Source organism: Apium graveolens, chromosome 2 (genome assembly GCF_009905375.1).
Source record: "Apium graveolens cultivar Ventura chromosome 2, ASM990537v1, whole genome shotgun sequence".
Classification (NCBI taxonomy): Eukaryota; Viridiplantae; Streptophyta; class Magnoliopsida; order Apiales; family Apiaceae; genus Apium; species Apium graveolens.
The window spans coordinates 82,413-101,227 of record NC_133648.1 but is presented as its reverse complement, the minus strand read 5'-3'; the positions used below and the strand labels follow the sequence as shown (position 1 = coordinate 101,227).

The 18,815-nt window shown below is 34.5% G+C and overlaps 2 protein-coding genes across 2 annotated transcripts; both read left to right on the top strand.

The window, feature by feature from the left end:
• The first annotated feature begins 3,196 nt into the window (after window positions 1-3,196).
• On the top strand, window positions 3,197-7,348 carry LOC141706531 (protein DJ-1 homolog B-like). The gene is made up of 8 exons (XM_074509260.1): window positions 3,197-3,325; window positions 3,429-3,629; window positions 4,617-4,766; window positions 4,881-5,063; window positions 5,662-5,742; window positions 6,114-6,314; window positions 6,409-6,549; window positions 6,901-7,348. Exons 1-8 carry the CDS (start codon window positions 3,302-3,304, stop codon window positions 7,096-7,098), a joined length of 1,179 nt encoding a protein of 392 aa, XP_074365361.1. The 5' UTR covers window positions 3,197-3,301; the 3' UTR covers window positions 7,099-7,348.
• A 2,088-nt stretch (window positions 7,349-9,436) lies between these two features.
• On the top strand, window positions 9,437-12,919 carry LOC141706487 (uncharacterized). Its single transcript, XM_074509229.1, has 2 exons — window positions 9,437-9,557; window positions 12,384-12,919. The coding sequence occupies exons 1-2, from the start codon at window positions 9,437-9,439 to the stop codon at window positions 12,917-12,919; spliced, it is 657 nt and encodes a 218-aa protein (XP_074365330.1).
• The last annotated feature ends 5,896 nt before the right edge of the window (window positions 12,920-18,815 follow it).

The window sequence follows — 18,815 nt, the reverse complement described above, 5'->3', positions numbered from 1 at the left end:
TAATAGATTATATATGCAGTGAGTAGGCTATATCTGCAGTCAGTCTTATAATCTGAAAGTTTTAATGTAGGTTTTTGGAAATATTGTGGAAGAATATGAATGGAGCAAATACAACTATACCACGTGTTAGCAGAAAAGTAGTTGAGGTAAAATCTCTATGCGCCGGAGTGCCTTAAATTTTGTGTTTCTCTGTAATTTAACTTTCTTGATTCCCCCTCAGGTTCCCCAACAGCCGAATTCACATGATTGTGCTTATTTTGTAATGCACATGATGAGGCTTTTCCTTGAGCAGGCACCTCTAAGATTCAAAATGGAACATTTACAAATGGTACTTAGTTAATCTCTCTCTCTCTCACACACTCATAAACACACATTTAAAATCTATACTGTATGTCTGATTTCAGTTTGACCGGGAGTGGTTCAATCCGGAAGATGCATCTGCATTAAGGGATGAGATGCGGCCTGTAATGGAAAAAGAATTGAATGGTTGTTGTCATTCCTTCTAATGTCCTTTATTATTTTGTAATATTGGATGTCAAAGACTAACTTCTTATATTTATTCGTATCAGATTATTTCACATCCCCCTTAGAGGAGTATGCGCCCGAGCCGCACATTGAGCCCTTACAGCCCTTACAGAAGAGACGACCTCCTCCGATCAAAAAGACATATCAAAGGAAGAAAATGACTGATGAAACAAGGGATACTGATGAAACAAGGGACCTCCACCTCCGCAGCGAATTGATAACTGCTCGTGGAACAAGGAGGAAGAGGAGTGAAGTGGATTACACTGAACAAGATTTGAGAAGAAATTTTGCGGCAAAGTGTATAGTTCATAAATGAAAAGATTTTGATATCAAGGTATGCACTGAAATCCTTTAATTGTCTACAATTTGCTCCCTCTTTTCTACCAAGGTCCACATCATAATTGAAAATTTTTAGCTTGCTGTGGCTGGACGGGCGTGTACATAGTGATAAGTATGATTACGGAGCGGTTTAGGTCAGAACGGAGCCGTTCAGGTCAGAACGGAGCCGTTCTGAACGGAGCCGTTTGTTTAATATATATCAATTAATGAAATGCATTTCTAGAGTAGAAAATGCTTGTTACCAATTTGCCTTTCAGGCCTTTCCCCGGAAGAGAGTTCTTCAAGGAGATGTGTACCTCATTCAAGCAACTGTTTGTTGATGTTGTGAGTTGTTTCTACGGAGATTTACTGAGAATGTGGACTTAAAATACCATCATACATATCACTTAATTTATTAAACAAAACACAAGAATGCATCCCAACAAATATTCAAAGCAAACCGATTACTACCTCCTTAGCTACTTGTCATCGCATCAAATCAATACGCAACATCTCCTTTAAATTTCTATTTTACCGATTCGAATATACAAACTTCAATAGATAAATTTTCAATATCCATCAAATTGTTATCACCGAAAATCAATTTCTCATCATAACTTATCGACAACAACCTTCATATAATCAAATAATTGAAATACCTAATCAATATGCATTTGCTCCGGCAATCAATTCCAAACCAATTAAAATACCTAATTGAAAATTGAAATGAAAATTGGGGATTTCGTACCTAATTGAGAGGAGAGGAGAGTGAACAAGAGTGCCGCCGGAGAGAGAGCGCGCCGGAGTGTGAGAGTGCTGTACACGAAATATACACGAAACCAACACAAAGAGCCAACGTGTACCCATATTTTCTAAACGATTCGTTTTATTCGATTTTTAATGAGCCAACGTTTCCTTATCGAACCAAAAATTATTTTGGGGTATTATTTTTTTCAAAAATATAAATACTTGCTAAAACAAATTAGAATAAATTCGATATTAATTTTTCTATATTTGTTAATAAATAGTTCGAATACTAAAAAGTAGTTCGAGATAAACCTGCTAGTCTTAAGATAAAACTGCTTTTGTTCAAAATACCTGCTGATTAATTCCAAGTCTATTTGTGTGATAAATGTTACCCTACTTTCACTAATTTTCCATTTTTTATTATTTTCCCCCATTTTTAACTACTTTGTAAAATAAATTAAAAAATTAAATAAAAATAGGAAAATGCCAATTTTTATACATAAATTCATACAAATCAAAGTAGTCATACTCACTATTTGTGTGATGAATGTTACCCTACTTTCACTAATTTAGCTAAAAGATAAATAAAAAGATATTAAAAAGATAAATAAAAAATAATGTTTTGAATAAATTAAAATAGGATTAAATAACTTTAATTCTTATTTTAATTTATATTTGTTTACTATATATTTTATAATTATTTTGAATTTTTAATATTGAAATAAAAAAACTAATTAAAAATCGGATTCGGATCTGGATAATATCCGGATAGTATCCGCTGAATCCGAATCCGGATATTATCTTTAAAACATTTTCGGATTCAAATACCGATATAAATTTTCGAATCCGGATACGTATAGAGGCGGATTTGTATATGAATTATCAATTTGACAATGCCAAAAGAAAGGAAAGGTCGTAATTTGTAGGGTCGAACGGGTCCAGTAGGGGGTTCATGGACCATGATTTCACGTGTGTCATGGACTCATGGCGGTGGATAATTAGTCCAGGTTCAAGCAAGGCTATTATGCTACTAAAAAAATAAAAAACTCTGTCCGTCCCAAAATATAAATTTCTTTGATTTTTTACATATATTTTAAAATAAATAAAAATAATAATTTTATAAATTATTTTTAAAATTTTATTTTTCTGAAGAAAAGTATTCATATTCACTTTTAATTTTAAAAAAAAATTAAAAAAATATGTAAAATTATACTCCCTCCGTCCCAACCATTTATTTACATTTGGTTTGGATAAGGAGTTTAAGAAAAAATGATAAAATAGTGGTGGAAAGTTTAAAAAATGAGTAAAGTGGTGGGACTGATTAATATTTTATATATAAAGTGAGTTTAGTGGAGGTAAGCAGTGGATGAGTTTAGGTTTTATATTATAAAAACTTTATTATTTTTGGAAAATTTTGAAAAGTAAAGAATTGGAAGGTACATCCCTAAAGAAATGGTTGGTACGGGGTAACTTTTATACCCCTTAAATTGGGGCTTAAAAAATTTAAGGGGATCTTTATTTGGGGACCAAACTACTTTGCTCTTATATTCATTTGTTCGATCCTCGCTCACCCCGAGATTTCTGAGAAAAGATACTCATTTGTGAGGTTATAAGCGATATTTGTAAAAAAAAAAAAAACTACTTTGCTCGTGGTTGTCTTGTAAACCACGACTACAACTCCATACTAAACTAACTGTGGATATCTGTAAACATGGCATCTCCAAGAACTGCAAAAGTAAGCTAAGCTCATTTTCAAACATTTTCAAATACATTGACAATATTTTTTTTAATTGTTGCTATATTTTTAATGTTACGTGTATGATTATTTGTTGTTACAGGCTTTAGTACCGATCGCTAATGGCACTGAGCCAGTTGAGGCTGCCATGATCATCGATGTTTTGCGCAGAGCTGAAACTCTTGTTACGGTGGCTTCTGTGGAGAAAGAGCTTCGAATTTACGCGGCGCATGGTGTTAGGATCGTTGCTGAAGCTCTGCTTTCTGATTGTGTTGATACTAGTTATGATCTCATTGCCTTGCCTGTATGTTTCTCTCGTTTACGCGATTTTATATAGGGTTAAATAAGTAGGTGACTGATTGAGTCCGGAAAACTCAGTTAGGTCACTCATTGCAAATTTGACTAAAATGATCAACAATTAACTTAATTTGATTGTTCCATTAAACTCAAAAATTGAAATTAGCCAAAATCGAAAAATGTTAACACGTGAGGATATGGCTCATTCGCAGCTTCAATATGGTTATTAAAACTTGTTATTTGACTCATGAAATCATGATGAAATCTCGTTTTTAATCTTCAAAATCTCAAAAATAACTCAAGTAGGAAGAATCAAAATCAGATTTCATCAAGATTCGGTGAGGCAAATAGAAAGTTTTAGTAAGCATATTGAAGCCCAAAACGAGCTCTACAATCGTATGTTACAATTTACCAATTTTAGTTAATTTCAATTTTCATATTTATCGGAATGAACAAGTTAAGTTAATTGATGATCACTTTGAGTCAAATTTGCAATGAGTGACTCTTTATTATATGTAAATTTGCAATGAGTGACTCTTTATTATATGTAAAAATTATCTTAGGAAATTGCAATTGTATAATAGATTTTAGTACCTTTTTCAAATTTCGATAATGGACCATGTTAATGTTTAGATTGGTGTTTGTTTTTACCTTCTAAAAGCTACGTTCAGCACGTAGATTTGAACTGTTCTGCTTCGGTTAACTCTGGATATGAAAATTGCCTCAACAGAAGGTTTTAAAAGTTGCTAGGCAGATGTAATTGGAAAATTGGATATTTTTGTATTGTTTTAGTATTGATTATTTGCAAGTATACTTTAACAATGATAGTTTATGTAATTGCTGTATTTTAATTCTCATGTATTCTAAAAGATAGTATGTTTTATATGAATATGATTCACAGACTTAAGTGATTTGGGATTTTCACATTTTGGGACAATCTAGGCAGGATTAATCATCAGCTTGACTACTAAATGTTTCCACTTATTTGGTACAGGGTGGAATGCCGGGTGCAGCCAATCTTAGAGACTGCGCGATTTTGGAAAGCATGGTAAAGAAGCAGGCTGAAGAGGGACGACTTTGTGCTGCAATATGTGCAGCTCCAGCTGTGGTTCTTGGACCATGGGGCTTGTTGAAGGGATTAAAAGTAATACTTTGATATGCTCACTTTGTGCTACATTCCGATTGTATGATGTATATTAGAGTCGCAATTTCCTTGATTATTAAATTTGTAGTCATTTAGATGCTTGCTTTTGGACAGGCAACTTGCCATCCATCAGTGATGGAGCAGCTGTCTGCTTATGCAACCACAGTGGAATCACGAGTCGTGCAGGATGGGAACGTTATAACTAGTCGTGGACCTGGAACCACTATGGAGCTTGGTATTGCTTTAGTAGAGCGTCTGTTCGGGAAAGAAAAAGCTGATGAAGTTAGAGGACCACTGGTACTTCGTTTTCTGGTCATTTCTTCTTAGTTATCCTGCAATATTGCCTTCCACTTTCATGTATTTACGGATAATCCTGCTCGAGTTCTGTGCTCATGCCCCTCTTGGTTTTGATAGGTTCCTTAACTCCTCTGCAAACGAAATTTTCTAACTATTGAATAATATGTTGAGTGAGAATTTAAGACTAAAATATAACTTGTGGTATTAATAAATCAAAATTATATTTCTTTTGCAAGTTTTCTCAATTATTTAGATATCGTCTTACCTTTCTGTAGATAGAGAAAAATCTTTTGGAAAATTGCAGGTTCCCTCCGGCCTTCGCTCATATGTCTTGCAAAGTGAGTTAGAATCTTGTTAATTGGATGCCGATAAGATGTCAGACTTAAAAGAAAGAACCTGACAACATTTGAAAAGAGTGAATCCTAAGCTCTTATAATTTCCATTGAAACCAGTTCGTTTAAAGGTTTTGGGTCACACTAATGTATTTTATGCCAGATTCTTTTTTGTGATATGGTATGGCGTATCTTTATTAGGCTCATCTTTTTTTTTAATCTTCTATTAAGAGATTCTTTGACGATGCTCTATACATTCTGATCAGGTTATGCATTCCAATCCTGGAGATGAATATACTGTGGCGGAGCTAAATTCAATCCCATGGACTTACAGTGATTGTCCCAAGGTATTACTTGTATGCAAGTGTAATTTAAGTACTAGTCACCATAATGTTAGTGCTTTATTTCCAGACTGTTAATTGAATCTGTTCAAATTTTCTCTGTAAGAATTTAAGTACTAGTCACCATAATGTTAGTGCTTTATTCCCAGCCTGTTTATTGAATCTGTTCAAATTTTCTCTTCAAGATGCGACGACAGACACATTAAAGTAGGGAAATATACTACTGAAAAGTTTAGACACACACATTTACGCATAAACTCAGGCATTAAACTTATGGTATGCGCACTTCATCTGTTTGTGTTGTGCAAGTCTAGCACGATCATATTAATGTGTGTATATTCATCTGGCTGATCAATGGTTTTAATTCTTTGAATCAGGTTCTTGTACCTATAGCTAATGATTCTGAGGAGATGGAAGCCCTTTCAATCATCGATGTACTGCGACGAGCTAAAGCAACTGTTACAGTTGCATCAGTTGAAGATACTTTGGAAGTGTCGGCTAGACGAAAAGTGAAAATAGTAGCAGATATGCTCATTGGTGATGCTGCCAAATTTCAGTATGATTTGATTGTGTTGCCAGTAAGTGTTATGTCATATCTAAAGTATGAGAAATTTTTTAAATCTTTAATTAAACCAAGAATTATAGTTAATTTCTGCTTCTGCATATATGCAGGGTGGACTTCCTGGGGCTAAAAAGTTCTCGAGCACAGAAACTCTCATCGGATTACTAAAGAAGCAGAAGGAACTGAATCGACCTTATGGAGCTATCTGTGCATCCCCTGGTTGGGTTCTGGAGCCACATGGCTTACTCACAGTATTGTCTCTTACCATCTTAGCGTTTTACTGCAAAACATTATAGGATTATGTTTAAAGATTAAAGTTATCATATAAATTTCTGTAATAGCAAGGGTTTCCTCATCTTGTGACCTAATTTGATGTAATTCTTTTCCTAGAAAAGGAAAAGGAAACGGATGAAGAGATGAGCAGACCATGTTTTCCAAAACCAATATGACTAGGTAGCTTGGTGCTGTCATAAGAAAAACTGGGAATATACATGAATACGAGCTTAAATGTTTCCAGGAGCATAGAGTAATTTTGTTGATTCGTGACTATCCGTTTGTCTTCATTTATCTGATAAAAATGTTTGTTTTTTTACTATTTTCAGGGAAAAAAAGCAACAGGATTTCCCCCAATGATCGAGAAGCTGTCAGATAAAAGTATGGTTGAACATAGGACCGTGGTTGATGGAAATGTAATAACTAGCAAAGGACCAGGATCTGCCTTGGAATTTGCACTAATAATAGTGGAGAAGTTTCTTGGCCGCAATAAAGCATTAGAGCTGTGCAAGGCAATGCTGGTTTAATATCCCTGTAGCAGTGAACAAGCCTATTTTTTCCCCTTTGTTGTACTGCAATGAATGCTATACATATGTTTATGATGAAACTTCCGAGTTTGTCATACAATGTACTATATATAGGTTGTGCAGTTGGACTTAGATGTCCACCGATGCAAGTAGAATCTCAGTTATTTCTGCACTCAGAGGTAACCTTGATAAAATGGAGGTCTTTCATGAATAAAATATACAGTTAATGTAATTTCATTATTTGTCATCATCCTTTCACCCTTCTTTAGACAAATGGTGCAGATTATTTATAGCCGCGATGGTTGCATATATCTTCTGTTGACATCTGTTCATGAGACCGAGGTTCATCATGTTTCTTGATTCCTTATCTTTTGGAGCGCTTTTGAGTAGTTCAGAACTATTCTTTAACGTTTTATGTGAGATACGTATAATTAGATTATAGTAATAGTTTGGGACTTTGGCTTAGGTTCAAGCTTTCAAATGCCAGAATACCTTCTATCCAGGTTGATGACACATTCAAATGAATACAGAAGTCAAGCCTCTGTGCTTCTCGGCTAATAACTATCAGAGGAGCAGAATGCTGCTATAGCCTATAGGGTTGATTACTTCTACATCTGTTTTAGTTAATGTTAAGGACTGATCAGGATCAGTTCTTTTATGTATATATGGTCGTTGCAGAGGCATTTCGCCCAATAGTATGTACAGAGATGGCAGTTGACCTAAAAAGAATATATAATCTTTAAAAGTTGCTCTCCTCTTGGAAGTGCTCGTAGAAGATGCAACAAGAACGAGCAGCCACCTACAGAAGATGAGTCCCTTCACGGAAAGGTAAGAAGTACTAGTCACCTGATCTTTACAGCTAGATGGTAGAGTTATTTAGTATAACATAGCATGTACCTTTGTTCAGGCTTGAAAATTATACAACAGAAGAGAGCTTGTGAGATTAATAGACTCGTGGTTAGAAAGAGGACCATAACATAAGCGAGGCTTTTAACTCCGTTAATACGTGTTCTGTTTGCTTTGCACCCAGGACAATGCCAGAACTATGGTGAATCATGTTTACAGAAGTAAAGCTGCGGTTTACAAGTAAAATGGAGGTACGAGTTAAGTGAAATATCAATGAGGAACACTGATATCTCGCATGAAGAATACGGCAGCATATCTGGACACAATGGTTTTTGAAGTGTTTGCTTAAAAACAAAAGGTTCTGGACTACTAAATAGTAAATACAAGTGCTCATGGGCTGCTAGGAAAAGACTGAATCGTCGTGAGTCTCTCTCTCTCTCTCTCTCTCTCTCTCTCTCTCTCTCTCCCTCTCTCTCCCTCTCTCTCTCATGGGCACTTTGTCGATTATTAGAAACATTAAGACATTGGTTAAGGAAAACATCGGTGATTACTACTCTGTTGTAGTCTTTGGCAGGTAGTCTTAGTATCCAGTTTTGTTTCTGTGATGGTGTGACTTGGTGTAGTTAAAGTTTGGCTAGACTGAAGTTTTGTACTATAGATCTTGTTCTATTTCTCAGTACAGCTTCTCTTTGGTTTTATCTAATCTTTTGTTAAGCAAAAATAATAATTATGCAGCATATTTGCAGAAGCATCAACACCTGCTGACAATGTTGAGTGAGGTGTTTATCAAGTGACACTGGTACAGTCTCATACACCATGACTTTTTGATCAAAAGACTTGAAGCAGCTAAGTGAGCTGTATGTAAAAGATGACTACATTGTTCATTCTTTTCGTTTTAAAACACAGGCAGAGTGTTTTAAGAGTGTCAAGATTGCAGCATTTTTACAGTAGTAACATCTCTGTGTAAATTGCAATTGCAACCAACCGTTCATGCACATTTTTAATGAAAATTCATAAATACTAATTCTCAAATCCCTATTATTCACATTCCTTCACAAAAAATTATTAGCAAAAGATGAATCCAAATATTACCCCATCTTCAAATTAAAATTCAAATCCTCAGAATCCAAACCCTCAATTTCTATATCCATATTCAAATCCTTATTTTCCAAATCCACAAAATTTAACCTTTAATTCTCAAAATCCGAATTCTCAATACCAATTTTCACATTCTCAAAATTCTCAATTTCCATTTTCATATCCTCAAAATTCTCTATATTAGTTTCCATTTCCTCCGCAACAAACACCTATCAATTTTCAAAATTCTCCCGAAACCCAAGTCTCTGCCTTTGGTCACGAAAATATTATTGATCTAAGACATGTATTTCTTCGTATTGTGGATGTTATTTCAAATTTTGATACATACTTTCAACAGAGGATTGATGCAGTGGGAAGAAAAGGTATACCACCTTTACAAAAATGCATTGCCGCAATGCGTATGTTGGCGTACGGTGTATCTGTTGATGTTGTTGATGATTATGTTCGTATTGGAGAGAGTACTGCGGTTGAATGCTTGAAGAAATTCGTATCCAATGTAATTACGATTTTTGAGGGTGAATACTTATGAAAACCGAACTCAAATAACATGCAACGTCTATTATAGATGGGTGAGTGTAACAGCCCGCATATCCGGACTATTAATTTTAAATACCAAAACTTAAATAAAATAGATTCTAATTCAATAATTCAAATATATCACGAAGGTCAAAGCAGCGGTCAAACTCAATGATAAAAATCATAAAAACGGAGACGCAGCTCCACAAATCCGATAATAATTGTCTAAACAGATAATCAAATTTATTCTCTAAAAATAAAGTCTTTGTTCTAATTCAAATAGCATGAAACTAAGCAGCACAAATATTCACATAGTTCACATTCCTTATTCTTAATATGCTCCAAATTCCTAACCTGAAATGTTAAAAGGGGTGAGCTACACAACTCAACAAGTACAAATTGACTAACTATTTAACCGAAAAACAATGGGTGTTTTAAATAAAATGATTTTTTTCAAACAATAATAAGTTTGTAAAAAAATTTCTAAAAGAATAGATCCAACCCAAAATTTTATATTTTAAATTTCAGAATTTAAAACTGAATAAAGCAGATTTATAACAGGTTATAACAGAATAAAACAGAACGAAACCATAATTCTTATAAATACCACAGTCTTGATCTACGGCCACATTTTGCCAGTAGCCGGCATCTAATTCTTATTTTTTATACCACACTTTGCCAGTGGTCGGCATCTAAAGTTCAATAATTACGCGCCCTTAATAGGTATCTAAAGTTGCACACTCGTGCGCCTACTAAAGGTATCTAAGGCTAGTTCCGGAACTATAACGTAAATTACGAATGGGTTCGAAAACGTAGAGACTAGGTTTCAAAAGATTCTCGTATCTTATTTTTTATACAGTTCGAAACAAAATTATTATACCTTATACGAAATTCGAAAATCAGAGTATCAAAATTTTTCCCAAAAATAAAAGTAAGTCAAAAAGTACTTACCTCAAAACCTGACCAGATCTGAATATAGCCTTTTTGACCCTCTAGGCGACGTTATCTTGGAAAACACGAAACTTGTAGAGAACGAAAAGAGCTTTCCGAAAATTCCAGGATCACTGAATTCTAACTTACGATGAATTTTCTACGAATTTTACAAGAGTGCTGATTTATGTCGAGAAGAGCCCTACGAATTTTATGAATAAAAACGAGGAAGATGAATATGATCTATTTATAACGATACAAAATCCTATAACTTAACCTACACGTTATCCATATTAGAATCTGATCCAAATTTTAGGTTCATTGGTCTAATTCAATTTTAAATCCTAGTCTTTATCGAATTTTAATCCTTTGATAACTATTATTATATTATTAATTGAATTCCAAAAATTATAGGATATTACATATTACCCTCCTTAAAAAGAATTTGGTCCCCAAATTCACAACAATCTTATATGTCTACGCTCCATAATCTCTATAGGTCAAACTTAAATTATGGTCCAGAGGAACGCATCCTAGAGAATGTACTAGTCCCATATCTAATACACTTCGAAGAACAACCTGCTCTTGACACCAACTGCAACAGCCCGCACTTCCGGACTATTAATTCTAAATACAAAAACTAAAAGAAGATACAATTTACTAATCCAAAATTCAATTACAAAGGTCACAATTACAAAAACGCAGCTAAAAGCGGAAGTCCTGAAGTTAATATACTCCAATCCTAAGATCCTCGAACTTCAATGCTATCCAACTCGAAATCTTAGGCGAAACCTGAAATTGTAAGTAATGAGCTATACAGCCCAGCAAGAAAACAATTGATCAAACTAGTAGGCCAAGTAACATATACACAAAGTATAATGATATATACGATACGATAACGACATACGAAACAAACACTTTCGATACACATTCTTATTCTTATTCGATACACATAGCACATAAATAACAATAATTCAAAATCCATAATCCATGCAACGACCACTACAACCCGGTGATAACGGTCCTAAATTTTCTGAAAATTGTCACTACAATCCGATGACTACGGTCATAAGTTCTTATTCGATATTTTCACAAATCATGACACAAATCAGAGATCCAAAATTATCGTCTAGATACCACAGAGATACAATAATACGTATACTTGTAACATATAATACTTTCAAATATATCATCACTTAGCCCATGTTTCGATAATCAAATATATACACATAAGACACAATTTCGAAAACACTAGCAGGATCGATCGAAAACTTATCTCAAAGCCTGACCAGATCTGAATATAGCCTTTTTGACCCTCTAGACGACGTTATCTTGAAAAATACGAAACACGAAAGTTGTAGAGAACGAAAAGAGATTTCCTAAAAGTCCAGGATCACTGAATTCTGACTTACGATGAATTTTCTACGAATTTTACAAGACTGCTGATTTATGTCGAGAAGAGCCCTACGAATTTTATGAATAAAAACGAGAAAGATGAATATGATCTATTTATAACGATACAAAACCCTATATCTTGACCTACAAGTTATCCATATTAGAATCTGATCCAAATTTTAGGCTCATTGGTCTAATTCAATCTTAAATCCTAGTCTTTATCAAATTTTAATCCTTTGATAACTATTATTCTATTATTAATCGAATTCCAAAAATTACAGGGTATTACAGTGAGGCTCGTGGCTTTCCTGGTATGATGGGCAACATTAATTGCATGCATTGTCAATGATAAAATTGTCCAAAAGCATGGAAAGGAATGTTCATGAATGGTCGTAAATGAGTCGCAACAATTATACTGGAAGCGGTTGCTTCATCTGATCTATAGATATGACATGTATTTTTTGGAGTTGTTGGATCAAATAATGACATAAATATTTTAGATCGGTCACCAATATTTGATGATGTGCTACAAGGTCGTGCTCCAAAGGTAAATTATACTATCAACGGAAACAATTATAATATGGGATATTACTTAACAAATGGAATATATCCAGAATGGGCAACATTCGTTAAAACAATACCACGTCCACAAGGTGAGAAAAGAAAATTATTTTCAAAATATCAAGAAAGCCAACGAAAAGATGTTGAACGAGCGTTTAGTGTGTTACAGTCCCGTGTTGAAATTATATGTGATCCGACACGCTTTTGGGACAAAGTGGATCTTGGGAGAATTATGAGGGCATGCATCATAATGATTGTCGAAAATGAAAGGGACACATGTGCCACTCGATTTGGTCCATTACCAACTTATGTTGATGCAACAAATGGCGTATCACAACCAAACTTAGGTGAAGAACCTTATGTGCCGTATGAAACATATATTCAAAATAGTATGCAGATGCGTGATAAACGAGCACATCGTCAGCTACAAAATGACTTGGTTGAGCATATCTCGCAGTTTCATGAGAATCATTAATTTTTTTATTATAACGTTTAAATTTAATATTTTCTTGTATGCTCTTTTTTATTTCATGATTTTTAATAATATGATGTATTTAATTATTGGGACATGTTTTTTAATTTAATAATATTTTTAAAATTTTTAATCACTTTAATTTAATTATTACAATTTTAATATTAACAAAGCAAATTTAAAATCATTTTATTAAATATATATCATCATAATAATATTAGAGGCCCTACAAAATGTGGAAAGTAGGCTTTGCACCGGATGGATTGGGGTCATTTTTTCCACAAACCCACTTCGGGGTGAGGTGGCAAATTATGTCGGTAGGGGCAGGGGAAGTGACCCCAACGATGCGGTTGCTCTAAGAACCTCTACTATGTAAATCAGTAAGATATACTCTCTCTCTTTTATTTTATTTTGTACTTTAATGACTTCAAATTATTTTTAATAATATAAAATTGAATAAAGAGTGAGTATAAAAAATATTGTTAGAGATAAATATACACTAAATTGCTAAATTTAATAATTTATATTATATTTAAGAGTGATATTAAGAGTTATATTATATTTAAGAATAAATTTAAGAGTGACCTAACTGAAACATTTTGGATTCAAATGTGTTACTTGTGAGTTTTGGAATAGAGTATATGCAAAAAGTAATGTCAAGTAAATTTAATTAGGATGCATGCGGATCTAATATTATTATGAGAAAAATTATCAGTTATAAAATATTTGAAAAAAAATTGTAATAATATTTGAGGCCTCTAGTATTTTTCATATACAAAACGTAACTAAAGTTTTGGCTTAGTTTGTGGTCGTGGACAAAACAAATAAAAAAGTAAAAGATAATTAAGATAACATTTTATATATTTATCAAGTCAAGGTGTCTATCATATTATGGTAAATAATAATTGATATGAGCCTAAAATTAGCCTAAAAACATAATTAATGTTGAATTGATTAAACCTGATACGGTCCAATAACGAAGCTCAGTTAATGAGGCCCAAAGCATTGATTATTTATTAAATTTGCAATTAATAAATAGGGTAAAACAACAACTCATTAAATATATCCAATAGAGGATAAAATTCTTCATTGAGTAGCCTCCAAGGCACCCAAACCAACAAGGAATCTGCTTCCTACATATCGGTATTATGACTCCAAAGTACACTCTAAATCTGAGACTTGTCCACCAAGTCCCATAACACTAATCCAATTCAGGGCATCCCATGCCTATATAAGGGGTCTCACCCCACAAATCATAACTACGTTTTTTGACTTGATCCTTGGCATAGAGCAAGGTACATAGACATCTTGTGAAGGCAGATCGAGTCACGAAACACGAGAGCGGTCAAATAGAGCCTTGAAGCTCACGAACCCTAACAATAAATACACCCTAGTTTTTTATCCCTAACATTTGGCGCCGTCTGTGGGGAAGTATAACAACAACTATGATGAACACGCGGAGCAGAAGCAACGCCCCTGAAGGAATGTCGGCTGGGACGACCCAAACAATCTCATCGGTGGTGAAGATACCCCCGCACACAACCTATGCCTCCACTCGAAGAGGGATTTCGGCAGGGGCATCTGAATCCCAACCACAAGGAACAAATCCCCAATTTCAACAACTACATGCACCTGTGAACCCTCAACCTGTTGGGTATGAGTACTCAACGATTGTGGCCACTAACCCCCTTTACGGGATGCCCTTATACCCTGAGGTTGGAAGAAGTGGACACATTAACCGGAGCGAAGCACAAGGACGGTGTTATAAAAGACATGCCTGTAATTTAACAAGACTAAGACATTTTGTCAACCCTAAGTAAGTTGTATTGTTATCTTAATTTGTATTTTGTACTTGTAACATTTATAGTCTGTAAAAATGCAAAGGAGCAGACTGAAGTCTTTTTCCTGAAACAGTATCAAGCCTAAGGATTCTATCTGGAAGAAGATCAAGAAGATCATGCCTCAGAAGAATTTTGAAGAACCTTGGAGTTGAATAAATCTGTTTAGATAACAATACTCTAAGTCAGGATTTCTACAAGTCACAGATTTAGCGTTATAGAGAAGTCATTCGAGAACTCCAAATGACTTATCGAGAAGTCAGGGAAAGCTACAAGAGAACTCAGAGAGATATCGACAACTCAAGAAGACATGAAGGTTGGAGATATCGATAAGTCATTTCTTCACTAGAAAACTCAGAGTTATCGACAAGTCTACATTCATTAGAGAATTATGAGTTATCGATAAGTCTAAGTCTACTAGAGAACTCAAAGATATCGATAAGTCAAAATTCACTAGAGAACTCTAAGTTGTCGACAAGACAAAGTGAAGACATGATGCTGAGAGATCTCGACAAGCAAAAGGTTCATTCGAGAACTCAGAGACCTCTATAAGTCAAATTCAATAGAGCATTAGAGATCTCGATAAGTCATTATACTTATCGAGATGTCAAGATCTCTATGTGCCTAATTGGAGATCTCGAGTAAAATTCTCAAAGTACAAAATCACAGTCCAGTTCAATATCTAAGATTAACAATCAACAAATAATCCAAACAGCTGGATTGACAAGTCTACAAAAAGTAGCTTGAAGAATGTGCAAGATCAATGGTGAAGATTAACTGACAGAGGAAGATTAAAACTATCACCGGATGTTAAAGATATGCTAAACTAGAAATGGAAGATTTACTTTTCTATTAATAGAAATAACAAGTGACAATTAAGAAAAGCTAATAGCATGTCTTATTGTACACTGAGTAAACCAGCAGTTAACTGAATTATAAAGTTAACACTGGTCCTTTAATCAGTTGTAACAATTTAGATCAAATTTCTTGTAACACTCTCAAGAAGAAGCTAAGCTCTTTATCAACAAAAAGCCTAGAAATTTTGTAGCAAAATAGTCTTAATTTTAATATAAAATCAAGTGAGTTTTGAAGATCTGTGTTCTTTATTTTCTGCAAGCTTAATTTCTGCATGAACACATTTCACTACAAGATTTAATTTACTTTGTTCAATCATAAACATTCAAGAAAAGCCCAAAAACAGTAAAACACATTCACCCCTGTGTGTTATTCATTTCCTAACAAGTGGTATCAGAGCCAAATCTGAAAGTAAATAGATTCAAGATCTTGGAAGAATGAATACACTGAAAATCAGTAGCATCAAAATTCCTACCTTTGACAAAATTAACTACACTCTTTGGAAAAAGAAAATAATGTTGTTTATCAGGATGGCCAATTCCCTCTACATTCAGATCCTCAAGAATGGGCCCTTCATTCCTATGGTTAGAGTTGAGGAATCTACAGATGGAGACATGGTTATTCCAGCTCATTATGCTCCAAAAGATCCTTCTGAGTATACCGAGCCTGAAAAAGAGAAAGTTTCCCTAGATAGTAGTTTGCAGTTAATATTGATTGAGTCACTTGACAGTGTGATGTACAACAACATTGTCAACTGTGATACTGCCAAGCAAATATGGGAAAAGATTGAGATACTCTGTGAGGGAACTGAGGAAGTTAAGTCAAACCAAAGAAGAATACTGATTTCACAGTATGAGGGTTTTATGTCAAAGCCAAAGGAAAGCATTACTGATGTGTTTAAAAGATTCAATAAGCTGATAAATGACTTGCAACTTCATGACAAATACTATGAAGCTGAAGAAGTGAACCTCAAGTTCTTGCTTAATCTCCCTGATCATTTGGAACAGAAAATCTCAACAATCAGGGAAGGGAGAAACTTGAGCAGAATAACACTGGAAGTTCTATATAGAATTCTTAAAATATATGAACTAGAGATGATTCAAAGGCAATCATTGAGATCTGGTCAAGGACATGTTGTGGATATCTAATGATGAATCAAGATCTCAAACTCCAGTTGCCTCAACAAGTGAGCAAAGAACAAATGATTCACAGGAACAAGTCATTATGGAATTGGAAAAAAATGAGTTCTACACTCTTGAAGAATTGGATGAGCTTGATCATTCAATGGCCTACTTGGCTAGAAAATTCTCTAATATTAAAGTAAAGAATCCAAGGTACTTTAAGAGTAAAGGATAGTCTTTCAACAAAGATAGTAGTTGGAAAGAAAAAGGGAAGTACAATTCTGATAGCAAGAATGGCTACAAAACTGGGTCTGTTGACAGATCTAATATAAGATGTTTCAATTGTGATGTACTAGGCCACTTTGCTACAGAATTCCCAAGAAAGCAAAGAAAGACAAAGCTTATCTTGAACTAGAAGCAAAGTATGAAGCTCTTCTGAAGAAACAGCAAAGTAAAGCTTATATTCCACAGGGTAAAAGTTGGGATGACTCTGAGAATGATGAAGATGAAGAATTTGGTAATTATGCACTCATAGCCTTAGAGTAAGGAGAATCATCCTCATCTAAATCACAGGTACCAACTCTTACCACAATTGATTTAAATGTGAATCAATATAAGGAAACTGTTGAAAAGATAAGCACAGAAATGTTTCACATTCACACAAGCATGGTTGATGCTAATGAAGAAGTTAGCAGATTAACAAAGATAAATGAGAAGCTTGAAAGTGAAAAAAAGAAACTGAATTATTGTTGGTGGAGCTTGAAGCTTTAAAATAGGAAAATGCATATCTAAAGAACAAGCTCAAGTGTGCAAATGAAATTGAAGCAGTGCTAAGGGAGAAGCTGGAAAAGAATGAAGTGAAGATGAAATCTTTCAGAAATGCATCTGAACTGGTCGGACAGTACCATGAGAAGAATAAGCCATGTGCAAACATTGCTATTGGCCTTGACTATGATGCCATGAATGACAAAAAGAAGATTGTAAGTGACAAAGGGAAAGCAAAGAAAACAGAAAATGCTCCAACCTTTTTGAAAGAGGTTAATGCACCTATATTCAAAGCATGTGAAGTCAACTTCAGTGAAGAAGAACTGATTATCAAGCAAGAAATTGATGATGAGGATAAAGAGAAGAAAACTGAAGAATCAGTTCAGTCTTCCAATACTGAAGAGAAGCTTATGAACAAACAAAGTCCCAAGACTCCTATTTAAAAAACCAAAGTTGGAGATGCAAGAAAGAAAAAGAAAATAAAAATGGAAAAATAGGGATAAACAAAAGCAACAATTTTGTTTATGTTGCAGATGCTCCAAGAAAGAAATATGAAAAATGTGGCTCTGTGAATCACCTAACCCACCTTTGTAAAAAGGCAGTTAGCAAGCCAACTGAAGGAGCTTGCAAATACAATGAAGCAAACGCAAATGATCCCTACTCATTTTGTGACAAGTTTGACTGCATCCCTTGCAACTTGAAATTGATGAAGAGTTGCCACAAATGGAGAGTAGACCTTAAAGAAACAAAAATTGGGTCTACATCAGATAGGGAAAATGCACAACAGTTATTGAGCTCTATTTTATCTGAAACTACTCATTCTACTTCTGCTAATTCAGTTAACAAGGAGAAAGTACCCAACACTGCTTGAGTTGCTAAACACGCTTAAAACTCATTGTGTGCAGGGCAAAGTGAAGAAAGTCATATGGATCATCGACAGTGGATGTTCCAGACATATGACATGTGATAACTGATAAGGCCCTGCTATCACAGTTTAAGGAGAAAGCTGGCCCATTGGTGATCTTTGGAGACAATAGTAAAATACTCACAATGGGATATGACAAGATTGTTTCTAAAAATGTTGTCATTGATGTTGTAGCACTGGTAGCTAGTCTTGAAGTGAATCTTCTCAGTGTTAGCCAATTTGCAGACAAAGGCTTTGAAGCTTTATTCAACAAAGAAGAATGCACTTTTATCAGCAAAAAAACTGGTGAAGTTGTTCTGAAAGGAGCAAGGAAAGGTAGCCTGTTTGTTGCAGATTTTGACTCGATAAATAAGGATGGTGTTTGTTGCTTCTACACCGAGGCGTCAGAAGAACAA